General features: G+C 55.4%; 1 protein-coding gene across 1 annotated transcript in view; it reads right to left on the reverse strand.

The window, feature by feature from the left end:
- TMTC4 (transmembrane O-mannosyltransferase targeting cadherins 4) overlaps window positions 1-27,073 on the reverse strand; it is a 46,902-nt gene that overhangs the window by 8,805 nt on the left and 11,024 nt on the right. The window contains exons 5-14 of the mRNA XM_055140444.1: window positions 26,502-26,589; window positions 22,676-22,773; window positions 16,893-16,985; window positions 16,550-16,714; window positions 14,450-14,652; window positions 13,568-13,739; window positions 13,344-13,475; window positions 7,300-7,379; window positions 6,833-6,940; window positions 4,896-5,037 (exon numbers count right to left, since the gene is read on the reverse strand). Coding sequence (XP_054996419.1) covers window positions 4,896-5,037; window positions 6,833-6,940; window positions 7,300-7,379; window positions 13,344-13,475; window positions 13,568-13,739; window positions 14,450-14,652; window positions 16,550-16,714; window positions 16,893-16,985; window positions 22,676-22,773; window positions 26,502-26,589 — 1,281 coding nt within the window. The remainder of the gene's footprint in view (window positions 1-4,895; window positions 5,038-6,832; window positions 6,941-7,299; window positions 7,380-13,343; window positions 13,476-13,567; window positions 13,740-14,449; window positions 14,653-16,549; window positions 16,715-16,892; window positions 16,986-22,675; window positions 22,774-26,501; window positions 26,590-27,073) is intronic.

Consider the following 27,073-nt stretch of genomic DNA (forward strand, 5'->3'; position numbering starts at 1 on the left):
GGCCCTTACGCCAAGGGACCTACTGATTTCCTGGCCAATCCTGTTCAGCCACTAACATGCCCTTGAGCCTACAGGGCCGGTGGCAATCTTCCTGACAGACAGGCACGAGTCAACACGCTCCGCTGACCCACGCCCACGAATTCCTCATGCCGTACTCTTGATTCTGGCTGCTGTTGCCGTTCCTATTTGCTGTCAGGCAAAATTAAATTTTATTTTGACCTTTCACTATGCCTACAGGATCTACAGAGGGAGGAGGGACAGGCGACCTGGCTGAATGAGACACGCAGAGTGCCCGGGCAGTACCCTATCCCCGGCCCCCTGCTCTGTGCTGGGTGGGGCCTCTGGAGCGGGTAGTTCCTGGGGTGTTCTGCCACGGGGCTCCCTCCCCCGCTCTCCTTCCTGCTTCCTGTCCCTCTCCGAAGGGTCCCCGTGTCACAGGCTGGAAACACTGTCCTTCCTTCACGGTCTCAGCCCTGGGGCCCGGGGCCGCCCCTGAAACACAGGTCCTTTCTCTGAGCAGCCCCTCATTTCTGGCTCAGAGGCCGTTAGCTCTTAGCTCCCGCTCCCTCCGGCTGCCCCCGGCCTGCAGGGGCTCCTCAGTCCTCAGCAACTTTCTCTTTCGCTCTTGCAGCAACTGTCTAACCCACTCCCCGACCGGAATCTTCTCCTTTTAAACATGCTGAGCCCCCGTTTCCTGTCTCCCGATACAGTCAGTCCTCGCGCAAGGAGAGGTGTCTGCAACACTTCCAGCCGCGGTGACTGCTGGCCCTGTAGCCAGGGCCGCCCGTGACCCAGCTCTCCCCGCTGCCTGCTGCGCCGGGAAAGAACAGTGCTCCTTCCCGACCTGGGTCCAAAAGTCAAAACACAGAATCTCTCTCTCCCCTTCCTGCAGAGTGGTAAAGGAGGTTTCTTTGTTTGTTTGTTTAAAAAAGAAACTTGAAGTTGGTTTACTGGCCGGTATATTAATGTGTTGCTAGAACTGCTGAGGGATTAAGCTCTTAATGCGGTTAAGCTGCCAGGCTGAGTAATTAAGACAACAATGGGGAACAGAACCTTCAACTGAGCAGGAACAGCGGACAAAGGGAATCTAAGTGGGCCTTTCAGAGAGGCAGGCTCCAGCGATGGACCGGGCGGGTAAGGCCAGAGGGCATCTAAGGTCGGCTCAGCTCTCTCCCCGGTGTCTTTGGGCCCGGGAGCTGGAGCCCAGGGGAACACCCTGGCTCTCGTTTCCGTCTCCCTAACAACAGGCTCACAGAGCAGGGATGCTCCAGGGCCCAAATCCCCAGGCAGCCATTCGGGTGGGAAGGGCACTGCCGGCTGGCGGCCCACGGGCTGGCTTTGCGAGGGGCCGCCTACAGGAAAGGAAGAGGCTCCTCCAAGGAGGAGGGAGAGGACAGGAGGAACTGAATCGGGAACGGATGATAGCGATGACCCAGGGCCCGGCTGGTAGATGCAGGCCGGAGCAGCAAGGCCTTGGGCTTGGTGCTGGCGCAGGCAGCCCCTGCCCCGGCCGGGGCCCTCGCCATCCGCCCTGCGTCCGTGTCGGGCTCGTAGTGGTCACCTGCCACACTAGCGCTCCCCTCTGCAGAGAGGACCCAGCAGACGCCCAGCCCTGCTTTTTCCCCCAAGTTTTTATTTTTTGGGTTCTTGGGCCACACCTGGGGGTGCTCAGGGCAGCTGCGGATCGAACCCGGGTCAACGGCGTGTGAGGCCAAGATTCCTCCCCCGCCCCGTGCTCTCTCTCCGGCCCCGACAGGGCCCGGCAGAGGCGTCTAGGACCACCACAGAGGGAAGTGGTGGCTGTGGACGAGGACGGGGTGCTGAGAGGAGCCCAAGCGACACGCACACCCCCCTCTCAGTAACAGCCCTGCAAACGGCAGTGCGAGGAGGAAAGGAGAAAAAGGAAAAAGTGTCTGCGGGCGAGGCAGGCTGGGGGGCGGGAGGGAGACTGGGGATGTAGAGGGAGAGACATTGGTGATGAAACTTTGTACCCGAAACCCAGTCAAGAGTCACTTTGTAGCTTTACAAATCACCGGGATTCAATAAAAATAAATAAAGCAGCAACTGGGAAATGCTCCTTCCTTCCTTCCTTCCTTCCTTCCTTCCTTCCTTCCTTCCTTCCTTCCTTCCTTCCTTCCTTCCTTCCTTCCTTCCTTCCTTCCTTCCTTCCCTTCCTTCCTTCCTTCCCTTCCTCCCTTTCTCCCTCCCTCCCATTACCTTCCCACAGCTTGTCCCCCACCATCCCTGAGGGGGCTGCTCTGGCTGAGATGCTACAAATGCCAAGTGCCCAAGTACCAACTATCCCCTAGAGCTGTTTCTGCCCTCCCCCCACCCCATCTGTCCGTGGTCAGGCTGTGGGAGGGCCCCAGCCGGAGCCCTGGAGGGCAGAGGGAAAGGCTCTCTCCTCCCCCTAACCTGGTGAGACAGTGTGAGCAATTTTAGCTTCCCGGGAGCATGGGGTTTCAGCTCTAGAGGAGGTGCCGAGATCGGGGCAGGTCCAGTCGCTGACCCTGCCAGAGAGGACCCACCGGCACGTCCCTCTGTGGCCGGCGGGACAGAGACACCCCGTTTCCACCCCACAGTGAGGCTGCCCAGGTCTGCCAGATGCTGATGCACACGAGCCTTTTTGAGGAACCAGGCGGTCCCCGTGGTGCTGGGGATCGAAACAGGCCTCTGCGTTCGAGGCCGGCGCCTGAGCCCTCGGGACCCTGGCAGATCACCAACAGCACCTGCACGCCTGCAGGGCCACCCCCTGCCCCGCAGTGGGCTACGATTCCTCCTCCTGTCCCCCCAGGCATCACAATCTCCATCCACGACTCGGAGCAGCAGGGCTGCCCAGCTAGGTCTGACCCGCTCGTCCCCAGCGTGGCCGGCACTGCTGTCCAGCTTCTCAGGAAATGGCCACACTCCCAGGCTGCGCCCCGCCCAGCTGTCTCCTCTGCGCTGACCCGGCCAGGGAGAAGGGGGTCAGCATGAGGGGGCACTCCTGGCGGGCGGGGGAGGGGGAGGGGGCTCCAGGTTAGCAGCGGGAGGGGGAGGGGGCTCCAGGTTATCAGGAATCACCTCTGGGCCGCTGCAGCCCTCTGAGCGAACTCCCCCGCCTCCAGATTTAAATCAAGAAGGAAAGGACGAAAGGGAGAGGAAATCAACAAGGCCCACATCCCCCTAAGCTCAGTAGTGGCTGAAATCAGAGAACTCCCAGGCTGTAGCCACGGGGCACGCTGCCTTCTATTTGCATCAAGGAGTCTCAGCGCTTTCCAAGAAGCACCCCCCCCCCCAGGGCTCCCGTAGGAAGCGCAGTGCTGTGGTGGGGCCCGGGGGAGCACTCAGCAGCCACGTGCCGGGGTGTTATTTTAATGTCTGCGCTGGCTGTGCGCTGCAGACACAGGGGCTGGATGTACCAGCACCCCCAGGGCACCTGACTCCTCAGCTCCCCCTGTGGGCTCTGCGGTCCCTTCACGGGCTGATGGCAGCGTGCACCACTGGTCGCTCACGCGCGGTTGAGGTTTGATGCGACAGACTCAAGCAGTCAGGGTGAGCTCTCCCTGTGGTTCAGCCCCCAAATGACTGAAGGAACTGTGGGGGCCCGGGCTGAGGGCAGCAGCAGGCACAGGCCTCACCCGCCTGGGGCTCTGGCCTCCATCCCTGGCCCCAGTGAAAGAAAAAAATACATGGAGCAACAGTCCGGCAGGTAAGGCACCGGCCTCGCACACGGCCGAGCCGGGTCCAGTCAAACCCTGCCAGGAGTGAACCCTGAGCTCAGAGTCGGGAGTAAGCCCTGAGCACGGCTGGGTGTGGCCCTCCACAAAAAAAAAAAAAGAAAAAAAAAGTGAGACGTGGGTGGGAGGGAGAGAGTACAGGGGTGAGGCCCTGACATGCCGCTGGCCTGGGTCAGTCCCCAGAACCACGGATGGCCCCCGAGTAGCACCAGCGGTAAGCCCCGAGCACAGAGTCAGGAGTAAGCTCCGAGTGCTGCTGGAATACACAAACATGGGATTGGCCCCCTCAGATTTCACCAGGCTGCGGAGGGGCTCCTCCTGCCCGTGCCGCCCGGCAGGCAGTGCGGAGTCAACGGGGGCTCCTGGAACCCTGCTCCCGGAATTGAATGAAGACGAGTTCAATTTGGACTGCAGCGATAGCACAGTGGGTAGGGCATTTGCCTTGCATGCGGCCGACCCGGGTTCGATTCCTCCACCCCTCTCGGAGAGCCCGGGAAGCTACCGAGAGTATCCCGCCTGCACGGCAGAGCCTGGCAAGCTCCCCGTGGCGTATTCAATATGCCAAATACAGTAACAAGTCTCATAATGGAGACGTTACTGGTGCCCGCTCGAGCAAATCAATGAACAACAGAACTTCAGTGCTACAGAGTTCAATTTGGGGCCATTTCTGGAATAAGCTCTGGATGGAGAAGCCAACCTACTCCTCCTCTTATTCTTGCTCTTTTGGGTCACACCTGGTGGTGCTCATAGGATACTCCTGGTTCTGTGCTCAGAGAGGTGCCTGGGGACCCATTTGTGTGCTGGTCGGCCACAGACCCACGGTGCTGCTCCCTGACCCTCCAAAACAAGCTTTTTATGGAGTCCCCTGCTGAGGTAGGGAAACATCCAGGAGGCACAGGTCACAGGAAGTGAGCTCTTCCTTGTCATGAGACCCTTGCCCCTCTCTCTGGTGCCCCCGCCAGCACTGAAGAAGCCCCCCCTCCCGTTTGTCCCTTTTCACTTTAAAAGTTAGTCATGTTAATTCTCCTGTACACCCATTGTTATATTCTGGCTTTTCTTTCCTCAAATCTGCTGCTGTTCACTTGTTTGCCCGATCAGGCTAAGTCGGGACTGGGAATAGGGGGTGCAAAGTTCCCTACCCCCCAGCAAGACGCACACACAGCACCAGCCACTTACCAGGCGCCCGAGGTTATAGTAGCAGTCGGGGTACTTCCTCCTGTGTTTGATGGCTGTCCGGTAGCTGTGCTCAGCCGCTTCAAACCGTTTCAGGCTGTTCTGCACGATCCCTAAATTCATCCACGCGGCAGCAAAGTCCGGCCTCGGTGCAGAATTTTAAAAACCTGTCAGCAGTGGCCCCGGGCATGGGACTCGGGCGAGCATCTGTGCTGCACGTCCAGCTTTAAACTGGATCTCAGCCACGCCCCCAGCACTGCCTGAGGTACCGCCCACACCCCAGGCACTGCCCAATCCCGAGCCACCACCCAATCCCCCAGGCACCGCCTACATCCTGAAGGCACCGCCCACATTCTGGAGGCACCGTCCAATCCCCAGGCACTCCCTTATTAACTACAGGTACCTGTGAGCATTGCAACACTACCTTCAACACTGCGCCCTGCCAAGGACCCACAGAACAGCAGAGTTCATGCTCTGCATGTGCTAGGACCCGGGGCCAAGGCCCCTGCGAACTGCTGGCGTAGCCCTTGGGGTCCCTGGCACCACATGGCTGAGCAGTTCTGCAGCCTCGGACCTCAGCACTGAATCATCTGGCCAGGTTGGCCAAACGTCATGGGAGAGAACTGGAGCCCCTGAGCACAGCTTGGGAGGGGAAAACAAAGCAAAATAAATGGGGGTGGGGCCAAAAAAAAAAAAGCAATAAAAGACTGCTGCCACAGAGGAACCGTGTAGGCTCGCCAGGGGTCATGCCCAAAGCTGCCATTGGTGACGGAGAGACAGTACAGTGGGGAGGGCGCTTGCCTCGCCTGTGGCCATCCTGGGGTCCCACAAGTTCTGCCGGGAATGACCCCAGATCACAGAGCCAGGGGTACGCCCTGCACACAGCCAGCTGTGGCCCCAAGACAAAACACAAACCCTCCCCCAAATAGAAAGTAAATGTTTGTTGCAATACTGCTCATACAACAAAACCGGAAGTAATACCAGTTGCATACAAACACACAATACAGACATTGTGGGGTTTTCATGGAAAGAAGCATGATGGATCAGTGAGAATCAGCGCCAGAGAGTGAGATGTATAAGCCATGTCACGTGTTCAGAAAGACTGCTTAATATTAAAAAATTGAGTCTGTGGCTTGAGAATGCCTTCTGTTTAGGGATGAACACCGAAGTAGTCATAACAAAAATAGTAAGAAAAATCGTGTTTGTTCCAGGGCTGGGGAAGGCAACAGAAATACACAGAAGGGAATTCTAAATGAATACAAATGCTCCATTTCTTAGCATAACTGATGGTACAGTAGGACATGTTCTATTAGTTTTAGAAAGATATGTTTTGAGTGCTTTTCTGTATGTGAAGTGTATTTCTATGTATTTCTATTTTGTTTTCTCTCGGCAGTGCTCAGAGGACCAAGTGGTGCCCGGGATCAAATCACATCTCTCGGTGATCTCTCGGACTCCTGCAAAATTCACTTCACAATGAAAATGATGTTTTCAATCAACCTTTGAAAAGCATTTTTTTGTTCTTTTTAAAAAATTTAGGTCATGCCCTAAATAAAACTCAGGGCTTACTCCTGGATCTGTACTCAGGGAATCACTCCTGACAGAGCTTCGGGGACCATATGAGGTGCTAGGAACTGAACCCGGGTCGGCTAGGTTTAAGGCAACTTGTACCCTGCCTGCTCCAAGCCTGAACCGAGGATGGCAAAGGCCTTTCTCCACCACTAGCACAGCACAAAGACAATCCCTCAGGCTGGGCGGATAACGAAGGAGATGGAAGGTGCTTGGCTCGCAGGCGGACAGCCACAGTTAGCGTCCCCTCTCCACAAACGGCCCCCGAGCACTACCCAGGGTCAGACCTGAGCAGGGAGCCAGGGACGGCCCAGAGCCCCCCAGGTGTGTTCCCGCACCCCGCACGGATCAAGCAGCGCCAAGACAAAGCTTACTGGATCTGCACAGCCAGCGAGAGCAGCTCCTCGGCCTCCTGCAGCTCATTCCTTTCCTTCAAGATATTCCCGAGGTTGTTCATGGCATGCACGTACTTTGGATTCAACCTGAGTGGACAGAGGAGCCGGGCAACTGTGAGTGGACACCTGAGAATCACCAGAGCCTCAGGATGGGGCAGACAATTTGTGGAAGCTGGGGCGGGGAGGTAGTGTCTTTCTGGGGACAGGGACAGAACCCTAGGAAGTGAAATCAGGAGCCAGATACACAGTCCCGTATCGCTGACCCCAGGGCAGGGGAACGTCCTTCTAAGCAAATGTGTCCTTGAGCGAAGGGGTCATAGCGTTAGGGACCCAGACAGGCCTGCAGGGGGCTCGTCTGCTTCACACCCAGGCGGGGTGGGGCACCCCAGGGGAATGCCTGATGTACGGGGGGGGGGGTCTCGAAGGAGACGCGGGGCCCACAGTACCTCACGGCCTCCCGGTAGTAGCGGATGGCCGCCGTCTGATTGCCCTTGTCGGCCAGGTTCTTGCCAACATTGTAGTGGACCTGGAAACAGAGAGGAGAAAGTGGCCAGCAGCTCCCCGACCGACTTTTCACTAATGTTCCAAGGTGGATCTCCACCATCATTTCTAACTAAAAACAAAGGGGGGGGGGGCGGCTGGAGCGATAGCACAGCAGGTAGGGCGTTTGCCTTGCACGCGGCCAACCCAGGTTCAATTCCCAGCATCCCTGAGCACCGCCAGGAGTAATTCCTGAGTGCAGAGCCAAGAGTAACCCCTGTGCATCACCAGGTGTGACCCAAAAAGCAAAAAAAAAGGGGGGGGAAGGAATATTAAAGACAAACCCCCAACCCGCGTGGATGTCGGCTGACCCTCCACAGAAACAGCACCCCGAATCCTCCGCCCTGTAAGAAAAGCATCGATCAGAGAGGGACAAGCAGGTGTATGTGCACCATCCGTGGCTGGAGGGAATGCGGCAGAGAATGCATGACAGGGACAGGGCTCGGCTGGCATGCAGCCAACCGTGGTTCGGATTCCCAGGCACTGCCAAGGGGTGACTCCTGAGCACGGAGCCAGACAGTCCCGAGTACCAACAGATATGGTCCAACCCTGTCATTTCCCCCCACTGCCCCCCCCTACTCCCCAAAAGCAAGCTGCCCACGGTTAAGAACCAGCAAAAAGGTCTACCTAGAGGCCAACCTATCCCGGGCTTCTATGGGTTGGGCTTTGAAGAGAAAATTGCCTTCCAGAAGATGCACAGCAAAATCCCCTCCCAAGCAATTTCCTGGAAATCATGTTTAAAGAATGCATACTTCGGCTTCCAAAAATCTCAAAGATTGCCAGAGCCTGTTTATTCTCGAACTTTCCCTCTAGTTCTGGAGATTCACACACTGAGGCAATAAACTGGCACAGAAGCCGCAGATAAAACCACAGGACCCCGTGACATGAATATGCAAATAACCAGCAAATAGAAAAGGCACTTCCCATGCCGGCACTGGGGCCGGCGTCTTCCCCTGTTTGAGGTTAAGATGCATGACGCACAGTCAGAGACTCTAACCCACCCTGGGTCACTCCTTAAGGATGCTGCTCTCGCGGTGGGGTACGATCCTCTCCATCGTTAAAGGGATTTAGAAATGGGGCCGGGGAGACAGCACCGCGGGCTGAGTGCGTGCAAAGTGTGCACCCCGGGTTCCACCCCTGCTCCTGCATGGTTCCCGGAGCACTGTAGGGAGTAACCCCCGAGCACAGAGCTGGGAGTAGCACCCCTTCTCCAGCACCACCCCCCTCTTTGTTTGGGGGAAAACAAAGAATTTAGGAATGTATTCAGGTGGATTCACAGTGTGCTGGAGCTGGAAACCTTCGGAAACAAAAACAACTGTACACATAATTAGATGCCTGGTATCTGCACACAGCAGGCTAACGGACTTAATCTGCATCCCGCTCAGTCCCGAAAACCGAGGGTCTGCCTCCCCCCGAAGCAGTGTGGGTAATTCCCCTGCAGACATGACCTGAGTTCTATCTTTGTGGGTTCTTTTATCTTCTCAGAGAGGCGAGTGTCAGTTTGTCAATCTGGGCCTAATCTTTTTTTTAGGGGGGGTAATGGGGAGATTGGGAATGTGGTGTGTGTGGGGGGGTAAACTCATACCCAGCTGTGCTCAGGGCTTCTTTTTGGCTCTGTAGCCAGACATCAGTCCTGGCAGGCTCAGGAGACCTTATGGGATTTGGGGATCGAACCTGGGTCGGCCGCCTGCAAGGCAAACGCCCTCCCCACTGAACCATTATTGTTCAGCCCCAGTCTGGGTCTCGTCCAGAGCCAGACAACAGCTGTTCCCTTGTCAGTCGAGAATAAAGGGAAACCGGTGCAGAGAGTGGACCCTGCCCCTCCCGTCCCAGAGCCAGTCTCCACCGGACACTTGCCAGAAATCTCTGCAGTCAAAGAAAGACATTTCAATTCATTCATTCATTCATTCATTCACTTCTGAGCTTTTGAGCCACATCTGTTGCTGCCAGGGGCTACTTCTGGCTCTGTGCTTGGGAGTGGCCCCTGGCTGTGCTCAGGGGACCATCTATGGTGCCAGGGATCAGGGGGTGCTGTGTACCAGACAAGCGCCATACCCCCGTGTTGTCCCTCTGGCCCCTATGTTTCAATTTATAAAGGAAAGTTTTTTAAAAAATCTGTCATGCTCATACTAAAGAACCCGCCCCCGACGTGCATCCTGAAAAGGTGGTGGCAGCTACACGGCTCACGCCCACAGAGGGGACGGCCGAGTGTGCAGCTGGGCTAGGGTGGAGCGTGGCAACAGGCTCCAGAGCAGCTAAGACCTGTGCCTGCAGAGTGACCAGTGGGGAGTGTCTGGGCACCTGTGACCAGCACCAGGTATCTCACCCAGTCCCCCAGGAATTGTCACCTACGCTTAGCGAGTCATTCCTAAGTCATCACCGCAGCATCTAGCCAGAACGGGGACTGGACTGGGGCAAAGCAGAGCTGGAGCGTGACAGGTCAGTAATGCTGACTCCATGTGACTGGACCCCTGAAGCCGAGACCCCCTATACAATCTGTGTGTATCTGGCAAGAGAGTGAGCGGCCGTCAGCTGCTCCCGGAGTGGTTTCTCCGCACACCCGTCATCCTTCGCCCGACGTCTTCCCGGGCCCGATGTGCAACGGGTGTGGGCACATTGGGGGAGGGGAGAATTGTTCCCAACGAGCAAGTGTTCGGCACGCACGTTCTGGTTCTGGGCCCACACACGCAGCTCCTCCCCACCCCTTCCTCACTCCTCTTCCCTCTTCCCTATGGAGAGCGCCCGTGGGCACCACCCCAGCCAGGTCCTCCCAGCCACTGAAATGACCAACTAGCTACTGCCCGTGCCTCGGTTTCTCCCTCTTGGAAAAACAAAGCCAGTCAGGCCCTCCCTCCCGAAATCCCTCGAGAGCAGATACCAGAGAGTAATTACAGAGCCAACACAAAGAAACCGGAGTTCCTTGCGAAGAAAGATGCTATAAATAGGGGGTAATTATGCTATTCAAACAGAAAAGTGAAAAGAAGGCCAATTGCGAATGTTTATGAAGTTAAATCACACGCAGTTGGTCTCAGTAGTATAAGATACGTTACCAGGTCGGCAGATAGGATTAATGACAGAAAGCTTGAAGTCATTCACTCTTATTGAAGCCTCTGAGTGGTAAAACATGAGCAAAACTTTTTCTTTTGGTGAGGGCGGTGGAGGGGGGGGAACGCATCTGGAAGTGCTCATAGCTTACTCCTGGCTTTGTGCTCAGGGATCACTCTGGGTGATGCTCAGGGGGCCACATGTGGTCAGGGATCAAAATCGGGTCAGCTGTGAGTCAGACAAGTGCCTTAGCCCCTGTACTATTTCTCCAGCCCCAACCAGACATTTTAAATCCATGGACAATAACAAGGAATCATCTCGACTCACTGAGTCACACCAGGGCCATTAAGAGATAGCAGTTATATCAGTCCATTAATTCTATCAGGTAATTTTGCCTGGGATCGTGGCTTTAACTTAAATATAAAACATAGACATGAGACAGAACTCTAGAAATTTCTGTCTTTTAAATTGCCAGACAGAGGATCCTGTGGACACGTGGCAGGAAGTCCTAGGTCCAGTGAGTGGTCCGAGAGAGAGGACGTATAATTACTTGGTAATAATGATCTTACTAAAAGAAAACGCTTCTCATCGAAGCCTTGTGTCCCTTTCCGTTGGAGCCAAGGACATTCTTTTCTTGTCATCTAGTGTGACCAAAATTAAAAGGAGCCTCTGAGAGCTTGAGCACCAGCCCAGGGTGAAGGGCTGTGCCAAGGCACTCCAGGTGCCTTACAGCATTGAGGCCTCACAAGAAACCCAGGAGGACTCTGGAAGTTTAAAACATGCCACACATCACTCAAAGAGACACAGACGGTGAAGCAAAGGGCCGGGCGACTCAAGACAGGCGGGGGGCTGGAGTGATAGTGCAGCGGGGAGGGCGCTGGCCTTGCACGTGACAGACTCAGGTCTGCTCCCTGGCACCCAGATGTTCCCCCAAGTGCCGCCAGGAGTAACTCCTGAGTGAGAGCCAGGAGGAAGCCCTGAGCATCACAGGGTGTGTTCAAAGGAAAAAAAGGAAAAACAAACAGGCCCCTACGCAGACGAGCCAAGACACTGTGCAGGAGAGTCACAGAGGGACGCTCTCAGCCAGGAGAAGGGCGCCGTTCTGCAGAGGGCAGCGGTTTGGGTGGGATGGAGGGACAGAGGGTCTCAGGGTGAGCCAGAGCGCGGTTAAGGCCGGACAAGCCTGCTCCTACACAGAGGAAACAAAGGGACGAGCCGATCCCCAGTGAAACACATCCTCACCACGATCAAGAGAACTGCGGCCAAGGGGAGGAGGAGGAGGGGACCGTGGGGGTAACGGAGGCGGGACCGTGAAACACGGGTGGACACACGGGCACCATATGCTGCCACTCGCGCAGAGAGGCTTCAAGGCTACCGTGAATGAGGACAACTCAGTGTGGGGAAACAAAAGATGAAACAAATTCCTACCGCACTGCACCCACTAGACACACCGCCCCCCTCTCACAGGGCTCCATCTCTGCCCCCCTCTTCCATGCAGACTAAAGGATTCCCCGCCACAGTCTCAGTGAGGCTTGCCGTGAGCCAAACTGTTGTCCCTTCATCTCGTCAATGGCCCGTTATCATTTTTTTTTTTCTTTTTGGGTCACACCCAGCGATGCTCAGGGGTTACTCCTGGCTCTGCACTCAGGAATCACTCCTGGTGGTGCTCAGGGAACCATACGGGATGCTGGGAATCAGACCCGGGTCGGCTGCATGCAAGGCAAACACCCTGCTGGCTGTGCTATCGCTCCAGCCCCTAGCCCGTTATCTTCAATGGGCAGGTGGCAGGAGGCTGGTGCTGCTCTGGCCCGACCCGGGTTTCCACAGGCTTCAAAACGGGTGCCTCCTTTTGCACCACGGCCACTCTACCCCGGAAGTGTGGCATGACCCCTCTGCCCCTACCTCAGAGGGAACCGGCCCCACGGGGAAGGGGAGGGCCACCTCATGTGACACGGGGACTCGGCGCTTCCCACTGGGGCTGGCACTTGGAAGTGTTTTTTGTTATCATCATTTTTAGGCCACCCCTGGCGATGCTCAGGGCTTACTCCTGGCTCTGTACGCAGGAATCATGCCCGGCGGACTCAGGGGACCCTCCGGGATGCTGGGGATCAAACCTGGGGTCAGCCGAGTGCCAGGCAAGCGCCCTGCCCACTGTCCTATTCTCCGGCCCTCACACTTGACTGTGGTTTAACAAACACGTGATGAAGTACTCTGAGCGTCTCCTTCAGAGTCTGGCTCTCACCATTTCTTTTCTTTTTTTTCTTTTTAAATTTGATGTATATATATTGCTTTTTGGGTCACACCTGGCGATGCACAGGGGTTGCTCCCGGCTTTGCACTCAGGAATTACTCCTGGCGGTGCTTGGGGGACCATATGGGATGCTGGGAATCGAACCTGGGTCGGCCGCGTGCAAGGCAAATGTCCTACCCGCTGTGCTATTGCTCTAGTCCCTAAATTTTATGTTTTTTGAGGGGGGGGATGGTCACACCCAGAGATGCTCAGGGGTTACTCCTGGCTTTGCACTCAGGAATTACTCCTGGCGGTGCTCGGGGGACGATATGGGATGCTGGGAATTGAACCCGGGTCAGCCGCATGCAAGGCAAACGCCGTACCCACTGTGCTATGGCTCCAGCCCCTAATTTAAATTTTTTAATGAAAAACCGTGAGATACAATTGCAGACTTACATACTTTCGTGATGACACGAAGTACAATGAGCGAGTACCCATCCCTCCACCAGTGCCCATTCTCCACCACCAATGTCCCCAATGTCCCTCCCGCCACCCCTCTCTCCGTTTTCTTGGGATGATTTGGACAAAGCTGAATTCGAATCTGTCATCCAAACCATGAAAAAAGAAAAAGAAAACTCCCCTGCTCGGGCCCGCGTCCCCGCCCCCTCCGGCTGACCTTGGCATTCAGCGGACACACGGACAGGGCGCTCCGGAACAGCTGCTCCTCGCTGCGCCACTCGCCGCTCCGGACCACGCAGCGCAGGACGTTGAGCAGCAAGATGCCCAGCACGACGGCGGCGATGAGTTTCTGGGGGACAGACCTCGGGGTTAGCGGCTGGTGCGGGGTCGCAGAGGGTGGCGCCCCGGGGCCCGGGGGGCGGGGCGGGGCGGGGGCGGTACCTTCCTCCGGGTGTGTCGGCTGAGCGCCCCGAAGCCGCAGGTCAGCAGCACGCAGTAGCCCGCGCTGGGCAGGTAGAGCACGCGCTCGGCCACGACGAAGCCCACGCGGAAGAACAGGTTACTCGCGGGCAGGAACGGGATGACCAGGAGCCCCAGGCCCAGCGTCAGCACCCTGGAGAGCGACGGCAGGGGCTGCGGCCTCACGCGAGCAGGGGCTCAGGACTTGGCAGTGCCACCAGAAAGAGGACCAGCCTCTCTGGCCTTGTTTTTATTTGTGTTAGCTATGGGGCCGAACCCGGTACTGCTCGGGGGTAACTCCTGGCTCTGAGCTCAGGGATCCCTCTTTTTTTTAATTTTTCTTTTTGGGTCACACCCAGTGATGCACAGGGGTGACTCCTGGCTCTGCACTCAGGAGTTACTCCTGGCGGTGCTCAGGGGACCCTATGGGATGTCGGGGATCAAACCCAGGTTGTGCAAGGCAAACACCCTCCCCGCTGTGCTATCGCTCCAGCCCCTCAGGGATCCCTCTTGGCGGTGCTCCGGGAACCCTCTGGGCTGCAGGGATGGAACCCAGGGTGAGCCCCGTGCCAGGCAAGCGCCCTCCGGCTGTCCTGTGGCTCAGCGGAGGGCAGTTCTGCAGTGCCGTGCACCCACACACATCCACAACCCCCTCGGGCTCTGCCCATAAATACTCTTGGCCACCCCTTGAGAAAAGGGTGTCCGGGCAAGGGGGAGGGGAGCTTGGCCGCCCTGCACCCCCACGCCGAGGCCACAGCCCACGGCAACTCACGGCCGGGTGGGGATTCTGAGTGAAGGAACTGCTCCCAGCCCTCCAGGTGCTGCTGAGGGCGACCCCCGGGCTTGAAGGGCATCTGTGCTCACCTCCTCCTGTGGCTGTCCCCCGAGCACAGGGCCTGGCCCGTCAGGCCGATGAGGCAGAACCACAGGGCGGCCAGCGCCGCCACCCGCCAGTCGCCGGCGGACGTGATGAGGGGAACGCAGCCCATGGACCAGTCGAAGCACAGCCACCAGGGACAGAGCATCAGCCAGGCGCTCAGCGCGTAGTAGTAGTTGTAGTTGATGGCCTGTCGGGCGGGCAGAGTGGACACTGGTTGGGGGCTGGATTTGCAAAAACAACCACCGAATTCTTTCTTTCTTTCTTCCTTCCTTCCTTCCTTCCTTCCTTCCTTCCTTCCTTTCTTTTCTTTTCTTTCTCCCTTTCTCTCTCTCTCTCTCTCTCTTTCTTTCTTTCTTTTTTTTTTTTTTTGCTTTTTGGGTCACACCCAGCGATGCTCAGGGGTTACTCCTGGCTTTGCACTCAGGAATTACTCCTGGCGGTGCTCAGGGGACCATATGGGATGCCGGGGATTAAACCCGGGTCGGCCGCGTGCAAGGCAAACGCCCTACCCGCTGTGCTATCGCTCTGGCCCCTCTTTCTTTCTCCCTTTCTCTCTTTCTTTCTCCCTCTCTCTCTCTCTTTCTTTTCTTTCTTTCTTTCTTTCTTTCTTTCTTTCTTTCTTTCTTTCTTTCTTTCTTTCTTTCTTTCTTTCCCTATCTATCTTTCTTTCTTTTTTTCCTTTCTCTCTCTTCTTTCTTTCTCTCTCTCTTTTCTTTCTCTCTCTTTTCTTTCTTTCTCTTTTCTTTCTTTCTCTCTTTCTTTTCCTTTCTTCCTTTCTTTTCTTTCTTTCTCTCTCTCTTTTCTTTTTCTTTCTCTCTTTCTTTTCCTCTCTTTCTTTCTCTCTCTTTTCTTTCTTTCTCTCTCTCTTTTCTTTCTTTCTCTCTCTCCTTTCTTTCTTTTCTTTCTTTCTCTCTCTTTTCCTCTCTTTCTTTCTCTCTCTCTTTTCTTTCTTTCTCTCTTTTCTTTCTTTCTCTCTCTCCTTTCTTTCTTTCTTTCTTTCTTTCTTTCTTTCTTTCTTTCTTTCTTTCTTTCTTTTTCTTCTCTCTCTCTCTCTCTCTCTCTCTCTCTCCCTCTCTCTCTCTCTCTCTCTCTCTCTTTGTCACACCCAGCAATGCTCAGAGGTTACTCCTGACTCTGCACTCAGGAATTACTCCTGGTGATGCTCAGGGGACCATATGGGATGCTGGGAATCGAACCCGGGTAGGCCGCGTGCAAGACATACGCCCTAACCACTGTACTATCACTCCAGCCCCACTTTCTTTCTTTCATTTTTTTGGAGGGATCCACAGGCTTCTGTTTGAGGGGAGCAGCAGCAGGAAGTCGCTGCTGGCGACGTGTGAAGTCACCAGACGTGGGGGTGCCCTTGGTTCCACTTCTGGTCGAACCAGGCATTCTGTCATCGAAGGTGAGCCCAGGGGAAAAACTTCCCAGGATGCAGGGCCCTGTGGGAGCCCTGGACTCTGGTTTGGCCGCCCAGAGGACAGGTAGGTGAGGATGCGTGGCTGACACCCTGGTCTCGGGAAAAGCCGCTGTCACCGGAAGGAATCTCAACATTGGACTCTAAGGACACGGCTGTAGCCACGATAACTGTGCCAGAACATGGCGAGGCCCGGCTGCTTCTGCTAACAAAAGAGACACTTCCAGGAGGCCAGGGGAGAATGGACAGACACACTGTTTTTTTTTTTTTCTTTTTGGGTCACACCCAGCAATACTCAGGGGTTCCTCCTGGCTCTGCACTCAGGAATTACTCCTGGCGGTGCTCAGGGGACCATATGGGATGCTGGGGATCGAACCCGGGTCGGCCGCGTGTAAGGCAAACGCCCTACCGGCTGTGCTATCGCTCTAGCCCTGGACCCACTGTTCTGCTTGGAACAAAATCCAAGGCAGCCCCTAGCCTCTCATTCCCCTCTCGGAGAACCTGGCAAAGAAAGCTTGGAGGGGTTCGACGTCTTAGGGATTACGAGGGTGAGCTGGGCTGGGACCCTGTGACAAAGGGGACAGAGTTTCTGAGAGTTCAGGGGGACAAAAAGTCATGCAAACAGGTAGGGGTGTGTGTTGGGGGGTGGGGGACGCTCTGAACTCACTCGGACCAGCATGCTGTCGGCAAAGGAGGCGGGGTTGTCCACCTCGGTGAAGGCTGGCGGCCCGGTGCCCATCATGGTCCAGCGCACGTACAGCAGCCCGGCGCCCCCTGCCGCCAGCAGGCCCATCCTGGAGAGGAGACCGCCGCTCCTGAGCGTGCCCAGGATCTGGAAGGACAGTGCAGACGTTGGCACCACGGGGGTCCCGCCCTCCTGAGAGTGGGCAGGAAGGGGCTGCCGGCTGGGTCACGGCTCAAAGTCCAAAGAAGCCCTTTGAAAACCGGCATTTCCCACCCCCCAGGGCGGGGCATTTGTCCAGGGCTGGCGACACTCGGGCCGTACCCACCTCCACCGACTTGCTCTTGTGCAGCAGCTTCTGGAAGATGTCCAGGACGTTCAACTTGCCGATCACCAAGAGGTCAAAGACGGCGCTGAAGCCCTAAGGAAGCAGAGGGAGCGTCAGGGCCGCACTCCGACCAGGAGATAATTACACTCCGCTCCATCCCTGACGCCAGCCGACAGCACAGTGGATCAGACCCCAACGGAGACCCCGGGGCCCACCTGCAGCGCCTGTGTGCCTCCAAAACCAGAGCCTGGAGCCAAGTCACACCACATTATCTAGCTAATTCCGTTACCGCACTGTCAACATCCTCGTGCAAGTGCATGAGAGGGATTCACAGGCAACTAGAAACTGGGGAACCCACGAGACCCCTGCGCCCATCCGACCCTCTTCCCTGTTTTTTTTCCCCCTTTTCTATAAAAGTTCTGGGTCAGGGGAACAGCTCAGAGGGCTGGTTACACGCAGGAGGCTCAGCTTTGGTCCCTGGTGCTGTGTGGGGCCCTGTGCCATGAGACTCCCCTAGGTTCTGCTGGGTATGCACCACCCCCCGAAAAGCTACCTCTACCCCACCCCCCCCAAATCAAAACCCAAAACCCAAACCAGTCCATTAACTGATGTAACAAAGTGGTCCTCGCCGAGTGCCTCTAGGCAGCTGAAGCAGAAGCAAAGCATCGACAGGAAGTTCTCCCCCAACGTCCACGACAGGGTCTCGGGGACAACTATTGGTTTGTTTTTTTTTTTTTTTTTTTTGCTTTTTGGGTCACACCTGGCGATGCTCAGGGGTTACTCCTGGCTCTGCACTCAGGAGTTACTCCTGGTGGTGCTCAGGGGACCATATGGGATGCTGGGAATCGAACCCGGGTCGGCCGCATGCAAGGCAAATGTCCTCCCCGCTGTGCTATTGCTCCAGCCCCACTGGAGACCACTACTTGGAGACCACTACTGAAACAAAGCCACGTCAGACCAACCCAGCTGGACCTCGGGCTCATGGACTCGAGCCAAGGACCAGGGCTGACTCCTGGCTCTGCACTCAGGGACGGACCATTCCTGGTGGTGTTCAAGGGGCCTTATGGGATGCTGGGGATCAAACCCAGGTCGGCCGCGTGCAAGACAAGTGCTGTACTATCTCTGGCCCCCTCTCCCCTGTTCTAAATGAAGTCCGCGTCACGTCTAAGGCAGTGACCATTTGTACTCATTCCTCCGGCTGGGCCCACGGTGGGCCCCCCCCCCCCCTCACAGACCACCCTCTCTGGCACACACTAACACTGGTCCCGGCTGGCGCCAAGATGCACCGAGGCACCTTCCACACACCTCTCTGGGGTATGGGAGAAAGTCAGAGTCGTGGGGGAAAGCCCAAATGCAGGACTGCGACCCCTCAGCATGGACGGAGGCCTGGAGGGCACTGGGAGTGTTTTGTTCCAATTTTACTGTACGCGCTGCCGAAGCAGGCGCATGCACTGACTGACGTTTGGTTTGGTTTGGGGGCCCTACCTGCCAGTGCTCAGGGCTGGCTCCTGACTGCACTCAGGAATCACCCCTGGAAGGTTTGGGGGACCAGATGGGATGTCGGAAATTGATCCTGGGTAAGTCGTGAGTAAGGCAAGTGCCCTCCCTGGCCCTGGGTGCTATTACCCTGGCCCTGGCACCGATGGACATTTTTCTTTTTCCTTTCTCTCTCTCTCTCTTTTATTTTTTTGCTTTTTGGGTCACACCCGGCGATGCTCAGGGGTCACTCCTGGCTCTGCACTCAGGAATTACTCCTGGCGGTGCTCAGGGGACCATATGGGATACTGGGAATCGAACCCGGGTTGGCCATATGCAAGGCAAATGCCCTCCCCGCTATGCTATCGCTCCAGCCCCCTCCCCCCGCCCCTGATGAACCTTTTTCATATTAGTAAATGATCTGGCGGATCAACATTGCACTGGACGTAGTGTAAAGGGCTGCTGAGCCTCTAGTTTCTGATCAAGCAGGTTCCTGAACAGTCACAGACACCGACTTTCCATACTTGGCAGCACGGCGTCAGGGAACAGAATCCTCACCCCACAGGAACAGAGTGGTCAGCGGTCACTCATGCCTACAGCCACAGCCGCCACAGGCTAATGTCATGGGGGAGGGGTCCTTTTCCTCTGGGAGCTTTGCGGCAAAGAAGACCAGGAAGCGTCTGAAGCCAGCGATAATTTGTGACTTTCTGAGCGAGGCTGACATCTCCACTTGACCCTCTCCCAGAGAGGCTGTGAGCCGCTCATCATCCAATCCCGGGGCTGGTGCGGGACAAGCATCCTGGTCTTGTCCACGCAGGCGCCCGTGATGTCGGTGCGTCAGACAGGATCTTCCTCCCTGGCTCTGAAGCAGCTCCTGGAAGGCAGGAGTGTCCTGCTGAGCTGCTGCTGTCTTCCTATGGATCATCATATCTGTCACCTGGCCCCACGGGAGATTGAAGTGTGTGGGCAGAGGGAGGTCGGAGCCCAACGAACCGGCCACAACTCCTCCCTCCGTCAACATGTTCTGTTCTCATTGTATCTTTTTCTCCGTATAAGTAGACCTAATTCGTAAGACTAGGTGTTCAGGGGCTTACTCCTGGCTACCTGCTCCACAGCCACTTTTTTTTTTTTTTTGCCTATTTGGTCACACCCGGCAATGCACAGGGGTCACTCCTGGCTCACGTACTCAGGAATTACCCCTGGCGGTTCTCAGTGGACCTTATGGGATGCTGGGATTCAAACCCGGGTCGGCCGTGTGCAAGGCAAACGCCCTACCCGCTGTGCTATCACTCCAGCCCTTCCACGGCCACTCTCGATGGTGCTCAGGGGTCCTATGCAGTGCCAGAGATAAAGTGGGGTCTCAGCCGCATGCTAACCGCTCCCAACATAATTCTGGTTTTGGGTTTTGCTTTTGGGTCATACCTAGTGATGCTCAGGGGTTACTTCGGGATGCCGGGATCGAACCTGGGTTGGCACATGCAAATCAAGCCCCTTACCCACTGTCCTCTCTCTCCAGCCCCCAGCCTAATTCTTAGTTGTATCTCATTGTTCGCTGTGGAGCATGGCAACAGGTGCCAGAGCAGATAAGACCTGTCCCTGCACAGCGACCCGAGTAGGGAGTGTCTGGTGCATTTGACAAGCACCAGGCATCCGGCCTTGCGTCTCACCCACCCCCCTAAGAACTGTCACCTTCGCTTAGCGAGTCATTCCTAACTGCAGCATCCAGCCCTAACTGGGACTGGGCCCAGGCAAAGCGGAGCTGGAGAGGTGACAGGTCAGTAATGCCGAACTCTATGTGATTGGACCACTCCCTTCAGCCCAGACCCCCTATAAAATCGGTGTGTATTTGGCACTAGAGTGAGCGGCCACCAGCTGCCCCCTGGAGTGGTTTCTCCACGTGCCCGTCATCCTTTGACCCATGTCTGCCCGGACCCAGTGCGCAACGTTTCTGGGCACGTTGGGGAAAAGCTGTTTCCCAACAGTTTGCAAAGTCACCTTGAAGGCTTGGGATGGGAGATTCTGACTCAGTAGGCAGATTTCTTTACTTTTTAAAGTACTTCCTTACTTTTTTCAGACCCTAAATTTTATTGTCTTTTTTTTTTCTCCCCAAATTTTTATGTAGACACTGTGATTTACAATGCTATGAATAGCATTTCAGGTCTTTTTTTTTTTCCCCCTTAAATTTCCTTTCTCTTCTGTCTTTGGATCACACCCAGCAATGCTGAGTCCCGTTCCTGGCGGGGTGCTCAGGGTCAGGGCTAACAGGCTGGGCCTCCCTCACACACAGCACACCCCAGCCTGCGGAGCTGCCTCTCCACCCCTTTTTAACTAACTGTCCTAAAGCTTGTTTCTGGTGACACATGACTTTACTTGAATATGTGTGCGTGTATATGTGTGAGTGTATAGTTGTCGTTGTTGTTGCTATTGTTTGTTTTGGGGCCACATCCAGCAGTGCTCAGGGATTACTCCTGGCTGTGCACTCAGCAACTACTCCTGGCAGTGCCTGGGGGACCATACGGGATGCCAGGGAACAAACATAGTTCTGCCACACGCAAGGCAAACACGCTACACGCGATACTATCTCTCCAACCCTAGTAAGATGTGTTTTTATTCTATCTTCACTTCCAAGTACATGAACTCTATTTTATATATTTTGTTTGTTTTTAAGAAAAATCCTACCATACTCAGGGGTTCCTCCTGCCACTGTACTCAACAGCACTCCCTGGCAGTGCTCTGGAGAACATATATGATGCTGAGATTTGAACATGGAGTCATCCACATGTAAGGCAAGCACCTTACCCCCTGGTCTGTCCATTTGGCCCCATTATTTTACTAGTATTTTAAAAACATTTTATTTGAGGCTTCGGGTCTTCCAATATTGTTAATGATAGGGCTTTATGCATAGAGAGTTTCAACATCAAATCCTTCACTACAATTTTATTGTTTGTCAGAGAATAAGTCTTTGTTTCCCCTTCACTTAAGATCCTAAACTTCTAATAAGCTTCTGGAGAAGTGATAGGGCCTCAAACTACATTTTGAGAATTTCGGATTCGGGGTTGTGGTTCTCTGTCCCCCCAGGAGGCTGGCCAAGTCTGGAGCTATGTCAGGTGGCCATGACCGAGGGTGGGTTCACTAACCACTGATGGCTTCTAGAGGGGGGACGCCAGGCTGGCTGGGCAGTCAATGCAATGCGCAAGACACGCCCTCTAAAGGAAGGATGACTTGGCCTCAAAAGTCAGTAATGCCAACGTTCAGAAATACTGGCTTCGAGTCAACATCTGTTCTGTTTTTTTCTTTTTTAATTAAGAAACTTCAGGGACCATGCCCAGAGGTGCTCGGGCCAGCCGTGGCGGTGCTTGAGGATTCATATCCGGTGTTAGGGATTGAACCTGGGCAGCTGTCCAGTAAGACTTACACCCTGCTGTGGTACTGTACTGGCTCACTCTTCGGATCTAGAGTAAACTTTAAAAAAGTACCCATGGGCGCTGGAGCGATAGCACAGTGGGGAGGGTGTTTGCCTTGCACGCGGCTGACCCGGGTTCAATTCTCAGCATCCCATATGGTCCCCCAAGCACCGCCAGGAGTAATTCCTGAGTGCATGAGCCAGGAGTAACCCCTGTGCATAACTGGGTGTGACCCAAAAAGCAAAAAAAAAAAAAACCCAAAACCAAAAAACCAAAAACCAGTACCCCTGGGTATTGTCTTGTCTCTGCACCCCACTTAGCTTTAGCTCCTCACCTTTACATCTTGTGGGTGAAGAAAAGCACTGCCCTTTGCCTTGATTCGCACCCCCAGTAAGTGTGAGGTCTCTTGCTTTCCCAAATCACTTTTTGTTGGGGGGAGCACTGCCATCCTTGCTGCTGTTTCCCACCTCTCTACGGCTGCCCTCACCCCTAAGTTCCCTTCTCACAAAGGGAGGCGGAACTGGGAGGAGATGGGAGAAGCTGGGGGGCAGACGGAGACCCTCCCCCGGAGCATGGCAGCGATGTGCACACGTGCTATGCAGAGCCCTCCCCCACACTTCCCATCCCACAGCGCCCGAGCCCTAGGAGGACTAGCCTCCCCCCTACTTCTGACTCTGCAGCTCCTGCCCCTGCGGGCCTGGACCCAAGACAGGCTCAGGACTCAGCCCCACCCGGGGGCAGGAGGGCACTCTGGAAATGCCGACCCCTCGACCCCTCTTCCCACCTTTCTGTGGGACCTCTCCAGGAGCTGCTCTGGCCCCAGGACCTTCCCACCTGCATGAGCCCTGGCACCCATGGGTGCCTCTGGCTGCAGGCTAGCTGCGGGGTGCCCCTGGGCCTTACCAGCACGGTGATCCCTTGCTCCTTGCACAGCATGGCCACGGCCCCCAGGAGGACGCTCAGCAGCACCCAGCACGTGCGGTGTGTTCCCTCCTTGTGACCTGCCAGTGTAGAGCAACATCGACGTCACGCGGGCTGGCTGGGCGCGCCCCAGAAACTCGAAGCGTGCACTGTCCAGCCTCGGGTGTGGCCCTGGCATCCTGGCCCTGAGCCTAGAGTTCTCTGCATGCACATCAAGATCTGGATATACCCGAGAGATTTGAGGCGTGTGCCTTCGATTCGGAGAGTGTACATTCAAATCTAGGCGAAGGTGAAGTTTTTGGAGGCGCCTTGGATTCGAAGTGTGAACCTTAAATTCTTTTTTTTTGTTGGGGCTGGAGCGATAGCACAGTGGGTAGGGCATTTGCCTTGCATTCGGCCGACCTGGGTTCAATTCCCAGCATGCCATATGGTCCCCCAAGCACCTCCAGGAGTAATTCCTGAGTGCACGAGCCAGGAGTAACCCCTGTGCATCTCTGGGTGTGACCCACCCCCGAAAAAAAAATATTAGCTTAGAATTTAGGTTCTTTTTTTTCTTTTCTTTTTGGGTCATACCCAGGGATGCTCAGGGGTTACTCCTGGCTCATGCACTCAGGAATTACTCCTGACAGTGCTCAGGGGACCATATGGGATGCTGGGAATTGAACCCGGGTCGGCCACGTGCAAGGCAAATGCCCTACCCGCTGTGCTATCACTCCAGCCCCAAATTTAGGTTCTTTTCGACGGCATTGCCAAGCAATGTTCGGCTCACCTGGGGCTTCTCCCGGTGATTCTCACCCGACAGAAAAAGCAGAGAACACGGGGAGTGGGGTGACGTGAGTCTCCTGCAGGGCCAGGGTGAACTGCGACCCTCTGGCTGTGCTTGGGGGCCCTCCAGGCTGCCCCCGACTACGCGCAGAGGACCGTGATGCCAGGCCTGGGCTGGGCCCAGCAGGGACCTTAGTCCCGTGGGATCTCCGCAGCCCGCTGGACTCAGCCACTTCATTTCCTTCGGGGACACTCTCTCCTCCCGCCCCCCTTCACTGCTGAGATTAATTCTCTTTCTCTTCCATGTCCTGAATCCCATGAGACAAGGATCTGCAGGGCCTTACTTAACAAGCACTGGTTCCAGTGACTCTACTGGGGTCCCTCATGGGGAGAGGCCATTTCCAATGCTAAATATAACACCAGGATGGAAGTAAATGTCGTTAGGATCATTCATCGCCAGAAGACTGATTTTCTTCACGGACACAAGGAATAATAACCAGGGGCTGGAGCGACAGCACAGCAGGTAGGGCGTTTGCCTTGCACGCAGCCGACCCGGGTTCGATTCCCAGCATCCCAAATGGTCCCCTGAGCACCGCCAGGAGTAATTCCTGAGTACATAGCCAGGAGTAACCCCTGTGCATAGCCAGGTGTGACCCAAAAAGCAAAATAATAATAATAATAATAATAACCAGTCCATTCACGATTTTTCATCCTATCCCCCATTCTCTTCCCCTCTGTTGGTTTTGGGGCGACTCTCAGCAACGGCGAGGGGCTGCTCCTTGCTCAGGGCTGGGGACGATGATGACCAAGCCATTTCCTTCGCCTGACTGTTGCTAAGAAAATGTGCATTTTCCAAAGGAAAGACATTTCCTTTCATAAAAAAAAGATTACACCGCCAAAGATCTAGCTTGGAAATATTCAATTTGGCACTTAAAAAAAAAAAAGGCAGACAGAAAGGTTATGTGAGTAGATTTTTTTTTTCCATTTTCTGAAAATGTCAGGATTCCACAGGTGAGTGCAGAATTACTTGTTAATAAGCCCAGGCAGTTTAAAAATTGTCAAGAGCTTTCTAATAGAGACATCTGAGCTATAAAGAAAGCCAGTGAGATAATACCAAAAAAAATGTATTCCCGGGATGAAGCTTTTTATCTATTTAAATCATTAATTTCAGAGGATTCAACGTTTTTGTCCTTGTAAGAAATTTTAAATCTACTCTGCTGAGAGCCTTCCGCAGACTTGAAGTTTATCTGCGGCAACTGGTGGACCTTTCTTTGAATTTAAGCTCAGACCCCAAACTAAAAATCAGGTCAAATACTCTAAGAATTAAGTCTGAACCATGAGCAGCGTTATTATCTGTAATAACAACAATAATAAAAATACGAGATTGTAAGTCCCTGAGGGGAAGGGCTGTTTCTGTCCCCAGCAGTGCGGGGGCACTGTCACTGAGGGAAGGCGCTGGCTGTCTGTGTGTCAGGACAGAGCTGGAGACAGGCCCTCGGAATGCCAGGAATCACCCCCCACCCCGGCCCGACCTGGGAGCAAACAGACAGTGCTACAGAAAGGCCGGCTCCTCTGAGAGGAAACAAGAGCAGACGGCCAGTGGCGAGAGCTGTTATCTAGCAACAAGGTTTCCATCCTCAGCAACAAGGTTTCCATCCTCAGTGCAGCCAGAGGGCTTATGCGGAAATGTGCAGGGTGAAGAGGGAAGGGGAGAGAAGGAGGGGAAGGGGAGGGGAGGAAAGAGGCGGGGAAGGGAGGAGGTGGGGAGGGAAGAAGGTGGCAGGGGTGGGGAGAAGAGGGAGGAAGGCAGGGTGGAAGGGAGAGACTGGACCGAGAGGGTAGCATCCCAGAGACAGCGAAGAGCCAGGGACGGGGAAAGGCGTTTGTGTCGCCTCCCTGGACCCTCCTTCCACCCCCAGCGTCACATATGCCCCCCCACCAGCACGGACAGGAGTGATCCGAGCACAGAGCCCTGAGCAGCATCGCCCAATCAAGACAAGGAAGAGGAGGGCCAAGGGGGGAGGGAGAGGGAAGGGCCACTTTGAGGTGGGGGGCAGCCCCTGGCCTCCTGCCTGCAGTGAGGGAAGCCCCTGACACCCCCACCTCCTGCTAAGTCATCACAGCAGGGGGAGAGAAAGAACAAAGAAAGGGAGGGTCCAGCCGAAGTTGCTCAGTCCCCAGGAGAGGGACTTCCTGGTCTCCAGGATTCCAGGACAACGACCCAGCGCCCGACCCAGGGCTGGATGCAGGGCCTGGCCCAGAATGACTTTCAGGGCATGTGAGGGCGCTTCCCCTTTTCCAAAGATGAAATAAGGCGCCGGGTCTCTGCCTTCCCGAAGAGGCTGCGCGTGAACAGGAAAGCAAACCTGGGTGTGACCCCCCCCCCCCCCACACACACATAAAAATATTAGCTTAGAATTTAGGTTCTTTTTTTTTTTCTTTTTGTGTTATACCCAGCGATGCTCAGGGCTGACTCCTGGTTTTGCACCCAGGAACCACTCCTGACGGTGCTCAGGGGACCATATGAGATGCTGGAAATTGAACCCGGGTCAGCCGCATGCAAGGCAAATGCCCTACCCGCTGTACTATCGCTCCCGCCCCAGCTTTAAATTTTCTCCACCAAGATGTTTTAATATAAGATAAGCAAATCTTTTCTTTCTTTTTTTTGGGGGGGGGGGTCACACCTGGCGATGCACAGGAGTTACTCCTGGCTCTGTACTCAGGAATCACCCCTGGGTGGTGCTCTGAGGACCCTCTGGGATGCTGGGAATCGAAGCTGGGTCAGCTGCGTGCACGGCAAACGCCCTCCCCACAGTACCCACAGTACTATCGCTCCAGCGCCAAGCAAATGTTTTCTTCCTTGACAATTCCAGAAGCAAAACTCCACCTTAATTCCTGAGAACAAAGGCCCAGGATGGATGACAGAGGCTAGGGAGCAGAGAGAGGCACCCTGCAGGCCAGCAACCTCTAGGCCTCCGCCCCCTCAAGCAACAGGCACAGCCTGAACAGGGCAGGCCCCCTCTCCACACGCAGACACACTTACTGTCTCTGAAGGCTCTGCAGTAGCCCAGGAACGACAGAAGGAAGAAGAGGGCACCCAGCAGGTCTGCTCGGCCCACCACACCGGCCACCTGCAGGGGGGGCAGGGAAGAAATGGTGTGGGTCTCAGTTCAACGGGCCCGACAGTTACGGGTCATTGCGGGGAGGGGGGGCGGTGGGCTGGAGGGTCCCCTGCGGGTGGGAGCCCCTCTCGATTCTCAGCCAACCCGCAGAGCAGCTCTGATACCGTGGTCCTGCTTGGACCCCGTCATGCCAGCCATCACCTGGGCCATCCCGGGGTGCCCATGAGCCCCTGGGGCTGTGCCTGGTACCACTTTGGGGACCACCTGGCGCTGGGGATCGAACCAGGGCCGCCCACGTGCAAGGCAAGTGCTCTAATCCCTGCATCATCTCCTCGGCCCGAGGACACTTGAAAAGTCCTTTAAAAGAATTTCTTTCTAGAGCCAGGGCCGGAGAGACGGCACAGTGAGTAGGGCACTGCCGGCCTGCAGCTGACCAGCATTCGGTCCCTGGCAGCACCCAGGGGTGCCCGAGCCTGCCAGGAGTGATCCCTGA

The sequence above is a fragment of the Sorex araneus genome, chromosome 1, assembly GCF_027595985.1.
Source record: "Sorex araneus isolate mSorAra2 chromosome 1, mSorAra2.pri, whole genome shotgun sequence".
NCBI classification, from domain to species: Eukaryota; Metazoa; Chordata; class Mammalia; order Eulipotyphla; family Soricidae; genus Sorex; species Sorex araneus.